The 12,758-nt window shown below is 46.5% G+C and overlaps 1 protein-coding gene across 1 annotated transcript in view; it reads right to left on the minus strand.

Moving 5' to 3' along the window:
- Positions 1 to 12,463, minus strand: part of KCNK13 (potassium two pore domain channel subfamily K member 13) — a 113,804-nt gene extending 101,341 nt beyond the window's left edge. Inside the window, exon 1 of the mRNA XM_003939867.4 lies at positions 12,050 to 12,463. Within this exon, the coding sequence (XP_003939916.1) occupies positions 12,050 to 12,383 (334 nt within the window). The 5' untranslated portion in view covers positions 12,384 to 12,463. The remainder of the gene's footprint in view (positions 1 to 12,049) is intronic.
- Between the last annotated feature and the right edge of the window lie 295 nt (positions 12,464 to 12,758).

The following is a 12,758-nucleotide window of genomic DNA, read 5'->3' on the forward strand; positions in this document are numbered from 1 at the left end:
ACTTTTTGCCTGAAGGCACAAGCAAAGCTTGAGAATATCCAATGAGGTTTAAGAGAATGCTCAGCCAAAGCATAAAGGTCCAGAGGCATGAGAAGAATGAAACTAGAAAGAAAGATGCGAGATCAAAAAAGAGAAGTCCAGGCTGGATGTGGTGGCTCATGCCTGTAGTCTCATCATTTTGGGAGGCCGAAGTGGGTAGATCACCTAACATCAGGAGTTCAAGACCAGCCTGGTCAACATGGGGAAACTCTATCTCTACTAAAAAACTAAACAAAACAAAACAAAAATTAGCCAGGCATGGTGGTACGTACCTGTAATCCCAGCTATTCGGGAGGCTGAGGCAGGAGAATCACCTCTGGGAGGCAGAGGCTGCAGTGAGCAGATATTATGCCACTGCACTCCAGCCTGGGCGACACAGCAAGTATCCATCCCCCCCAAAAATAATAATAAAAATAAGAAAGTAAAGTCCAAGGCCGGGCACGGTAGCTCAAGCCTGTTATCCCAGCACTTTGGGAGGCTGAGGCAGGTGGATCACGAGGTTAAGAGATCGAGACCATCCTGGTCAACATGGTGAAACCCCGTCTCTACTAAAAATACAAAAAAATTAGCTGGGCATGGTGGCGCGTGCCTGTAATCCCAGCTACTCAGGAGGCTGAGGCAGGAGAATTGCCTGAACCCGGGAGGCGGAGGTTGTGGTGAGCCGAGATTGTGCCATTGCAGTCCAGCCTGGGTAACAAGAGTGAAACTCTGTATCAAAAAAAAAAAAAAAAAAAAGAAGAAAGTAAAGTCCATAAACCACTAGAGAGGTTAAAGAGGCAATGGGCTCTCAGTTAAAAGATGTGATGATACAAGGTAGATTCCAAGATGTAAAAATGTCATTTAAAAAAGCATTTCCAGAGAACAAGATACAACAAGGACTTGGGAGGCAAGAAGGCTGGAGGAAATGGGTTGAACCCCAAGCTGAAAGATTTGGTATCATCAAGAAACAGAGGTCTCAGTTTTGTTTATAAACATAAAAAATGGTGTTAGAATTGATTTTTATCTTCAGATAGTTTAGATATGAATTCATTCTGATCCCATTTTAAATGACAAAAAGAACACATAAGCCATCATAATAAAAATATAGAATTGAAGTACAGGATGAAGGAGGAAAATACCAATGAAACCTAACATTAAGTGCATTAGTAGGCTGGGCACGGTGGCTCACGCCTGTAATCCCAGCACTTTGGGAGGCCAAAGTGGGTGGATCACGAAGTCAAGAGACCGAGACCATCCTGGCCAACATGGTGAAACCCCGTCTCTACTAACAATACAAAAATTAGCCGGGCATGGTGGCACATGCCTGTGGTCCCAGCTACTCGGGAGGCTGAGGTAGAAGAATCACTTGAACCCAGGAGGTGGAGGTTGCAGTGAGCCGAGATCACGCCACTGCACTCCAGCCTGGCGACAGAGCAAGACTCTGCCTCAAAAAAAAGAAAAAAAATTAAGTGCATTAGATTTCCCTACAAAGATAAAATAAAGGCCAGGCACAGTGGCTCACGCCTGTAATCCCAGCACTTTGGGAGGCCCAGGTGGGCGGATCCCCAGAGGTCAGGATTTCAAAACCAGCCTGGTCAACATTGGGAAACCCTGTCTCTACTAAAAACACAAAATTGGCCAGGCATGGTGGTGCATGCCTGTAATCCTAGCTACTCAGGAGGCTGAGGCACGAGAATTGCTTGAACATAGGAGGTAGAGGTTGTGGTGAGCAGTAACACGCCATTGCACTCCAGCCTGGGCAACAAGAGTGAAACTCCATCTCAAAAAAAAAAAAAAAAAGATAAAATAAAATTTAAAAAATAAAATAAAATAAACAATAAAAATATAAAAATGTGTTAAGTGGTTAACTTAAAACAAAAATGACTAAAGATGACAACTAAAGAGATGTTCTAAAAGTCAGCAAGTATCTGCTAATATGATGCAGAACTTTAATCATTTCTGAGTTTTAAAATAGGTATTAGTTTATAAAGCATTCAGAGGTAAATAAAGGCAATACTATTATAATAAAATAGTAATAAAAGTTATGAAAGTGATAAAAGCAATAGCACTGAATTGATATGCCCAAAACATACAATGAAATGTTATTTTGGGTGTGTTTTCTGTTTGGAGTGGGCTGTGATAACATTTCCTCCAGGTCTAAAATTCAGAAGCACAGGAGAAAAACCAGCTGAAATATATGCAGACCCCAGGATATATAGAAACAATAAAAAGGAGAATTCTGCAAAATGCATATTCTCAAATCACTATGTGATAATTTTAGAAATAAGTCAAAACATCATTGTATAGTCAACCTCATAAAACCTTTTTAAAAGCAATCATTTAAAATAACATTTGAGATGAGTTAAAGAGCTAAACAGAGAATGGATAAGAATCTTTATCTCAACCATGGAGGGGACCTGAATTTATAAAAAGCTATAGAAAAAACCCTGTCAGTCAAAATGAGTGTATTTGGCTCTATAAAAATCTTCTCTACATTTCAAAAAATTTAAGCCAATAAAAAAATGGCTGAACAGGATAAATATTTTAGACATCTATTTATATCAAGTTCTTCTGCTCTGAAACAATCAAGTGTGTGTGTGTGTGTGTGTGTGTGTGTGTGTGTGTGTTCATGTATATAAACAATAGAGATCAAAACTTGAGCCCAGGCACAGTGGCTCATGCCTGTGATCTCAGCACTTTGGAGAGCCGAAGTAGGTGGATCACCTGAGGTCAGGAGTTCAAGACCAGCCTGGCCAATATAGTGAAACCCTGTCTCTACTAAAAATACAAAAATTAGCCAGGCGTGGTGGCATGCACCTGTAGTCCTGGCTACTCGGGAGGCTGAGGCAGAAGAATAACTTGAACCCGGGAGGCAAAGGTTGCAGTGAGCGAAGATCATGCCACTGAATTCCAGCCTGGGTGAAAGAGCAAGACTTCATCTCAAAAAAACAAAAACAAACTTGAGGGATCCTCTTGACCCTTGAGGCAGCCCTTAAAATACCACAAACCCCATGGGCTCCTTGGGGTGCAGTTTGAAAAACACAGCCCTGGTTGATCCACATGGTCAATTTATTGTGAACTTCATCAGCTGCTTAAAAGGAGGGAAGACCCAAGACACAGAGAACCTTAGTGCCAACATGCCAAGTACTAACAGGCAAAGTTAGGAGTTGACTTCCAGGATCAAACATGACTGAATTAGAGGTGAAAGTCCTGGGGCAGGCACCCTTCACCATGGTGATGGCAGAGAGTTTGCAGCTTTGAGAGGACTCCTGGATGGTAGGCAGCACACTGCCCAAACCTTGCACCCATGGTGACACAGACATCATCAACCTCTGCAGTTCTGCTAACCAGATCATTTCTGTCTTCTTAGACTATCCCAGGTCGCCTAAGGGCCACCACACTATAAAGGGGTCATGATTGGCTGGGCGTGGTGGCTCACACATGTAATCCCAGCACTTTAGGAAGCAAAGGAGAGCAGATCACGAGGTCAGGAGTTCAAGACCAGACTGGCCAACATGGTGAAACTATGTCTCTACTAAAGAATAAAAAAATTAGCTGGGCATGGTGGCTCGTGCCTGTAATCCCAGCTACTTGGGAGGCTGAGGTAGGAGAACTGCTTAAACTGGGACCCAGGAGGCGGAGGTTGCAGTGAGCTGAGATTGCGCCACGGCACTCCAGACTGGGCTACAGAACAAGACTCCATCTCAAAAAAAAAGGAGGGGAGGTCATGATCTCTTTAACTAGCAATTCTTCCCACAACAAGGACCCCAACAGAAGAAAAGGCAAAGAAGTGGTGGTTCAAAGTGTAAAGTCTGAAGGGAAATGCCACACTGCTTCCAGCTAGCAGCTTCACACAGAGCACAGAAGCTCTCGATGCCTTGGGATCCTTGTCTGCAACACGAGAATATTAATAGTACTGACCTTATGGGGTTGCTGTTAGAACTAAATGTACACAGGGATGTGCACTATGTTTAACCATGGTGAAATCCAAAATTTCATGCTTTTTATTATAATCAACAGTAAAAAAAAAAATCACATATAATCCCCAAGTCCAACTATTTGAGGATAGTTAAACCATTCCACATTCATATAAACATGTGGAATTCTTGAGAAAGTATATAGGAAATAATGTGAAAAAGCTAATAGTACATACTTATAGATTTCGATACCTATGTGTAGTTGCAGAAATCGGAAGGGTTTAAGAGAATCTAACTGCCCGTAGTTCCTTTTAGAAATAAGAGCATGCAAGGTTCACCCTCGGTGAACAAGCATCCTTTAAGTGAACTATAAAAAGTAAGCTCTGGCCGGGCACGGTGGCTCATGCCTATAATCCCAGCACTTTGGGAGGCCGAGGTGGGTGGATCACGAGATCAAGAGATCGAGACCATCCTGGTCAACATGGTGAAACCCCGTCTCTACTAAAAATACAAAAATTAGCTGGGCATGGTGGCACATGCCTATAATCCCAGCTACTCGGGAGGCTGAAGCAGGAGGATTGCTTGAACCCAGGAGGCGGAGGTTGCAGTGAGCTGAGATCATGCCATTGCACTCCAGCCTGGGTAACAAGAGTGAAACTCCATCTCAAAAAACAAAAAACAAAACAAAACAAAAAAGTAAGCTCTGCTACTGCTCAAGAAGAGTGAAGCGCTCCCTGTCCTTCTCCCTCCCAAAGAAAAAGAAGCCCAGAGCTCACCATCATCAAAGCTTCAACCGGGGGACTCAACCCGGTTGAACTCAGACCCATCTAGCCAGCGCAATGCTATTTCAAAGTTAGAATCTGAATGCCTGTGTTGGGGTTGCTCTCCCCAGGGCACAAGGCCCTGCTGCTCCCTGATGTCCTACACCCCAAGTTATACTCATTTACATTCACAGTCTGACCCCTGAGGTCACAGATTATAGTGTTTCCCTTTCAAGGAGAGGGGATCAGTTGAGAGACACAGGAGAGCTGATTAGAGAATGGGGAAAATAAACCCTGAGTACCTAATTAGGCTTACAAAGATGACTCTCTGGCCAAGGGAAGACACAGTAGGTGTGCTGAAGGTCCCGGTAAAATGTCTGGCAATTCACATCAGCTGAACCGAAAGAGGCAGAAGGCTGGGGGATGAAGGGAGGGCCATGTTGTGACAGAGATGCCTTCTGATGAGGCGGTTTTCTCCACTGTCCTTGGCAGGACCACGTGCTTCTGGGTCTGAACATGGAAATGTCCTCCTCTAATGGCTGAGATGTTTCCCAGGTGTATAGTCATTAATGTATGCGTGATCATCATCTTCCCCCACTGTTCTCTCCTTGCTTCTAAGGGGAAAAGATTGTTGCTTTGCTGGGTCAACTACCAGGACTGTCCTTTCCTATAGGGAACTCAGGAAACAGGCTGAGAGAAAACTAAATGATGCTGCAGAAGCGAAGTCAATTCTGATAATAAGGAGCAGAGGGAGGTGTGGGGAGAAGGGACCAGGAGGGACAGGAAGACAGAGGGCTGATGGTTGGGAGAAACCTGGGGAGGAGTTTAGGGATAAGAGTTTCCAGAACTCCTTTAGGATATGAGAGACTGGGAGAATCCCATGCGGGCCTTGTGGAGTGCAGCCATGCAGAGCCAATCATGGGCCACACCCAGGGCCACAACAGGGCACCTGCATGATTATTTCTGTTTACTACAAATGAATAAAAACTGTTGTTGAGAATCTAGTCACATAGGAGGCAGGCTGAGCCTCTCTGTCTGAGCATCTCAGGTCCTCACGAGCCAGATCCCCTTCTCAGTCTGAGCCCGACACATCCCTGCATCTGGATGCTATGCAATGAACCTGCCCTCAGCGCACTTGACTTCCAGCTGGTGAGGAGGTCATAAGACAACAGGTGAGCTCACCTCTGTGCCATACCTGCCTGGCCATCGGTTTGTCCTCTAGACTCTGGATTTCTCAGACTTTAACGTGCCCAGGGCTTACCTGGGTGTTTTGTCAAAGTGTAGACTTGGATTCTGTTGGTCTGGGGTTGACCGGGACTCTGCATTTCTTGTCTTTTTTTTTTTTTTTTTTGTCTGAGACACGGTCTTGTCCTGTTGCCCAGGCTGGAGTGCAGTGGCATAATCGTGTCTCACTGCAGTCTCAACCTCAACCTCCTGGGCTCAACAGGTCCTCCCTCCCCCAAAGTAGCTGGGACTACAGGCCTATACCACCACACCTGGCTAATTTTTTCTATTTCTTTGTAGAGACGAGGTTTTTGTCATGTTGGCCAGGCTGGTCTTGAACTCCTGACCTCAAGCAATCTACCCACTTCCACCTTCCGAAGTGCTGGGATTATAGGCATGAGCCACCGCACCTGGACCAACACATGATTTTTTTTTTTTTTTAAGACTGGAAGAAGCATTTCTTCTGCAGCTTGCCACAAAAGGGATGAGGTAATGTTTCCCTGACCCCTTAAAGTAGGGTGTGGTCGTTCTGTGAGTTGATTTGGCCAATGACATGGGAATGGAGCGGACCTGTGCTACTTCCGGGTGATGGCTGTCATTTAATCACTGGTGCTCAACTCTTCAGCCCCTTCTTCCCCTTCCAGAGCAATCCTGGAAGCACGTGCTGAGGAAGAGGAGCTAAGAGACAGAAGAGGCCTGGAGCTCTGGGGCGACACAGAGGCAACTGCCCTCCAGCATCACCCACACCCACAGTGAACTCGTTGTAAGAAGTACACATTTACTGCATTTTACTGAGATTTTGGAGGTAGCTTGTTACTGCAGCAAAACCTAACCCTCCCCTGACTCTGTCAAATGCAGATGATCTCGAATGCTCTGGGGACAGAAGCTAGCTATAGATATACTGGCAAACATGGGGACAAACTCCTAACAAAAGCTGGTTTCAGAGAAAAGATACTCACAGAAGATCATTTACAAGACATACTGCCAATCTACATCTCAGAGTACTTTAAATTTATTCCTGTTTCATGTCTGATCGCCAGCCTTTTTCAGAATCAACATTTCTGAAATGTGTTTTAATACTCTGCCCTGAGATTTTCTTTACTGCAGTCAAATATACTTAACACATTTATTATTTTAACGATTTAAAAGCATACAATAGCATGAAATATATTTGCAATGTCATGTAACAATCACCACTATCTATACCTAAAATGTTTTCAGCACCCCAAACTGAAAGTACTCATTAAGCAATAACTCCCGCTTATAGCCTTCCCTCAGCCCCTGGTAACCTCTATTTTAATTTGTTTCTATGAATCTGCCTATTCTAGGTACCTCCTGTAAGTGGAATCATATGATAGTTGTCCTTCTGTGTCTGGCTTATTTTACTAAGCATAATTATTTTCAAGGTCCATCTATTTACAGCATATATCAAAATTTCCCTCCTTTTTTTGGCTGAATCATATTCCATTATATGTAGCCCACATTTGGTTTATTCATTCATCCATTGATGGACACATGGGCTGTTTGGATATTGCAAATAATGCTGTTATAAACACTGATATACAAATATCGGTTTGAATCCCTACTTTTGATTTTTTTGGATATATACCTAGAAATGGAATTGCTGGGTCATAAAGTGGTTCTATGTTTAACCTTTAGAGAAACTGGCAAACTGGTTTCCACTCTAAGCTTTGACTTCTAAGTCAAAGATCTCAATTAGATAAGGGCTACATGAAATCATCAATTGCATTTTCCAGAAAAATATTGTTTGTGAATATCATCTGTTGTCCTATACAATGTCTCCTACATATAATCTCAAGGAGAAAACACTTTTGAGAATTAGGTACTGGGGCCAGGCGTGGTGGCTCATGCCTGTAACCCCAGCACTTTGGGAGGCTGAGGCAGGCAGATCACTTGAGGTCAGGATTTCAAGCCCAGCCTGGCCAACATGGTGAAGTCATTTCTCTATTAAAAATACAAAAATTAGCTGGGTGTGGTGGCTTGTACCTTGTGAGGCCGAGGCAGGAGAACTGTTTCAACTGGGAAGCATGGATGTTGCAGTGAGCCAGGTTTGTGCCACTGCATTCCAGCCTGGGCAACAGAGTGAGACTCCCAAAAAAAAAAAAAAAAAAAAAAAAGTGGCTCACACCTGTAATCCCAGCACTTTGGAAGGCTGAGGCAGGAGGATCACTTGAGGCCAAAAGTTTGAGACCAGCCTGGCCAACATGCCAAAACTCTGTCTCTACTAAAACAGAAAACGAAAAACAAAAATTAACTGGGCATGGTGGCGCACACCTGTAATCCCAGCTATTTGGGAGGCTGAGGCAGGAGAATCACTTGAACCCAGGAGGCAGGGGTTGCAGTGAGCCAAGATGGTGCCACTGTACTCCAGCTGGGTGACAAAGCAAGACTCTGTCTCAAAAAAAAAGGAGAATTAGGTACTGGGAAAGGTTTATTTTTCCTCCTTTCTGATACTAAGAATTCCAGTACGGGTCATGACTCTGCTATGAAGCCTGAAACCAAATCTGAAGCTTGAACAGTCACTGCTGGTTCTCTCCCTTCTATGGGATTCCCATCACTCCTTGGGATGGTTTTATCATTTCCTGGCACACTGGCCTGATTTCCAACATTAGAGCCTATATCTTTCCCTGAGGGCTACCCTTGGGCTGCCCACAGAAGAAAATAAGGCCAGAAGTACCTGGGAATTACATCCCTGTGCGCCTTCCTCATCCTCCCCAGACAGCTTCTTAACCAATTCCTGACAGGTGTGGGTGTGTAAATATCCCACCTTTCCTGCATGGCATATCTGGGTCAGGAGCTTTGCATTCATCGCTTGCAAGCTTCCCCTTGGGATTAGGTACCAGTCGCCCACGGTGGCGCCTGCCTTAATAGCATACCCTTGATTAACTTATTTTCCTTCCCTGATTCAAGTCCTCTTGCACCTACTGGTATCCCTTGCTCCTCCCAATAAACTGCTTGCACTCCAATTTTTGGTTCAAGGTCCACTTTTAAGGGAACCCAAACTAAGACAAAGTTCCTCTCTAGCAACTTCATAGCTCCACTTGCTTTCCATATTTCTGTTCTTGTTTTCTCTGGTTCTGAAGCTTTATTTATATCTTATAATTATTTTACTGTATACTTTGTTAAAAGTCTTTGCAGAATAAAGCATGGTGGAATTGATTTTTAGAAGAAAAATACCATCATGTAAGGTTATCAATAAAAATGCAAGATATCAGCGGTTTATAGAATATAATTCTAATTTTTATTTTTTTGAGACCAAGTCTTGCTCTGTTGCCCAGGCTGGAGTACAATGGTACGATCTCAGATCACAGCAACCTCCGCCTCCTGAGCTCAAGCAATTCTCCTGCCTCAGCCTCTCCAGTCGCTGGGATTACAGGCATGAGCCACCATGCCTGGCTAATTTTGTATTTTTAGTAGAGACAGGGTTTCTCCATGTTGGTCAGGCTAGTCTTGAACTCTCCACCTCAGGTGATCTGCCTGCCTGGGTCTCCCAAACTGTTGGGATTACAGGCATGAGCCACTGTACCCGGCTATAATTCTAATTTTAAAAAACACACATACATACATGCATATGCAGAGGGAAAAGACTAGAAGAAAATGGATCAAAACATTAACAGTGGTTAATTTGGATGATACTACTGCATGTAACTTGATTTTTTTCTTCTTTATACTTTATTTTACAAAAAACCTGAAGCTTCAGTTTTTTCATCTGTAACGGGGGATTATTATGCCTACCTCATGGAGTTGTGCTGGCTGAAATGAAGTGTAAATGTAACAGCAATGAGCTGCATTGCATATTCACATAATAATCACACAGTAGGTGCCTAATATGGGCCTGATAAGGGTAGCCAGTGCCATGATTACAACAATTAATCAAACAATTCAAAAGGAAATATTATAAATGAGAAATGAAAATCAGCCCACACGTACATAATGTTTTTTGCCTTTTAACAGGCACGCACTTACATGAGCTCCTTGTTCCTCACAAGAACACTCTAACAACGGCAGGCTTAGGCAGAGGGAGGGAGCAGAGGAGCAGGACCAATATTTACCAAATAGCTGATGTGCCAGATACCAAGGTGGGCACTCTGTAGATCGCTCAGATGAGAAAAGGATGGGGCTCAGAATAGTCAAGAGGCTTGCCCAGGGTATAGCGGCAGAACCAAAAGCTCCCACTCCAGACTCTTTGTCCAGGTTTCTTTTCACTCCACTATGCCACGTGTCATATTCATATCCCCGAAGCTCATGTTCCTACATGGCCAACTACCCATGCCATTCCCAGTTCCTGCGACGTGATGCGGGCACTACGTGCTCCTTCCTGCCTCTGTGCCCACCGGGAGCACCGAGAGATGGTTTTTGATGGTGGCAAGGAGGACTCAGTCCTCAAAGTTCCCATCAAAACCATCCCAAGTAGCCATTCAATCTAAAACAATCCTGTACTGGCTATGCGAACACAATGGATTCAAGGTCACTTCCAAAGTTGCACCTCCTAATCAGTTTGTTCACCCCAAGTCTTGCCTCTGTGGAGATTCTGGAACTGTCTTCTGAGACGTGGGAGGTGATGTGATGAGGGGTTTGTGGAACATGGCTAAGAGTCCAGCAGAGAATGTGGGCTTTGGGGAGAATGTGGGGTTTTATTCCTCCTCCACCCATCTTGGGCCCATTCTGGTCTGCTGTGGGAGATTTCCTGCCTGATACCCAGTTATAGTGGTGCCATCATGGCCTGCTGATGGGCAGTGCAATCTGGGATGGGATGGGGGCTGGGAGCCAGGCACTTCAGATACAGCCGTTGTGTCCCTAATCATGCTGGTCCTCTGCCTCGCCTCCCATGCACCAGCCAAAGCCCTTGATTCCTGGACTAGCCATGGGAAGTGTTTCTTGACACCAATCTCTTCTTTTGGGCTGCTTCTCCCGGCAGAATGCCTATGTAGCACAGCCATGTGTGGGAGCCTCAACTTGTCACCCTACCTGACCAGGGAGCTCTTCTAGAGCGCACAGGGGCCTTAACTACAGACCGCTTGGCATATGCACCACCCTGGGCTGTTTGCAACTGGGAGCCTTTCTTGCAATTTGGATGCCACTTCCTTTCTGCGTGGCTTTTCCAAGCTCCCTCCCCTGCTCCAGCTCTCTTTTTCCCTCCCCTCAAAATTTATTTCTACAGCATCTTCCCCAGCCCCCACGAATCACTTGATTATTCTTCAGGGATGAACAATTTTTGGGGATGTGGTGTAAAGACCCACCCCGCCCCCAATCATTTTCCTTCTGCTGGGAAATAAACACAACTGATTGTAGCTGTGCTACATCCTTGCTAAAAAATTCTCAATGGCTCCCAGGTGCCTCTAGATAAGTTCCAGCTGCTTAGTCTGTCAGCGAAGGTCCTCCCCCTCCATCCCATTAACCAGCAAACCTTCCTAGTCTTCCTTCCACCCCTCCAGCCAGCTCAGGGGGCCCCTGAATGCGATTCTCTCCTACTCCAAAGGTCAACGTGCTTCCAGTTCTCAAACCCAAGTTATGCCTAACACGAATTACTTCAGCCGAAAGGTCACTTCCCTGGTTGTTCCTGGTGGGAAATTTTCCATCCTTTGAACTCTCATTGACACTTTTGCTTCCTCACTTCCAATCTGTTCTTATTTTTTCTCACTAAGTGTGAAGTCAAGGGCAGAATCTTTTCAAATCTGCACTTCCCCTCCAACTGACTCATTAATGTTCAGTTTCCTTTCCCTATCATCTGTAAAAGCTTTCCTCCCCATGAACTCAAGCCGGTCTCCTTCATTGGACTGAAAATCTCCCAGAGCAGAGCGTCTCCAATTTAAGGATCATTCCAATTCTTTGGGGACCTTGTTAACATGCAGATTCTGACTCTGCAGGTCTGGAGAGGGGTCTGAGACTGCATTTCTAACAAGCTGCCCGGTGACGCTGAGGCTGCCTGAGCGTGGACCACATTTGAGCAGCGGGGAGGCAATACCACCTGTTGATCAGGCGACAGCGCACGTCGGTGGAGTCGGGCTGGGCGCCCAGATGGATGAAAGGCTGAGAGGGTCGCTCCTACCCCCCAGAGGAAGTGGAGGCCGCCCGGGGGTTGTCAGCGAGTCCCGCCAGGACACTTACCTATGGTGGACACGACGGTGCCCACGAAGTAGAAGGCGCCGGCGAAGTCCCAGCGCGGGCGGGCGTTGTCCACGCGGATGCCGGCCCGAGTGGCCTCCTCGTAGTGGCGGAGGAAACCGCGCAGCTCGTCGCGGCTCAGGTTGTGGCCGCGGCTGAAGTTGGCCAGGCGCTCCTCCCAGCGCTGCTTGGCCTGGCGCTCGTGCGCCAGCTCCAGCGCGGAGAAGACGGCGGCGCCGCCCAGCAGGTAGAGCACGATGAGCGCGGCCAGCAGCAGGAAACGAGCGTTGTCCTCGTTCAGGTGGCCTGAGCCCCAGCTGAAACCCCGGCTGGCCATGGTCGGGCCCCCAGGGGCAGCACCCAGCCCCACGTTCCCGGGAAATAAGGGCCCGGCGCTCAGCCGGCTCCTGGGAGCCCCACCGCCGGCTCGCCCATGACCGCCAGGCGCTCCCGCAGGCCGCGAGGCTTCCCCGGCCGCCGCGTAGGTCGCTTCTGAGGCTCCAGCTCCCCACGTCCGCCCTGACTCCTAGTTTCAAATCCGCTTTGTCGCCGCCGTTCCCCGCCACTCCCCACGCTCTCCTCGGAGTTCTTAACGCTGAAGGTCCCGGGGAGCGCGCGCAGAGTCCACGCCTGCTTGGCTCTGGGATGCGGGCGCCGTTTCCACCCGGGCTTCCAGTCCGGCTCAGATAGGGGAGGGGGCGTGGCGCGTCTT

Source organism: Saimiri boliviensis, chromosome 2, assembly GCF_048565385.1.
Source record: "Saimiri boliviensis isolate mSaiBol1 chromosome 2, mSaiBol1.pri, whole genome shotgun sequence".
Lineage (NCBI taxonomy): Eukaryota > Metazoa > Chordata > Mammalia > Primates > Cebidae > Saimiri > Saimiri boliviensis.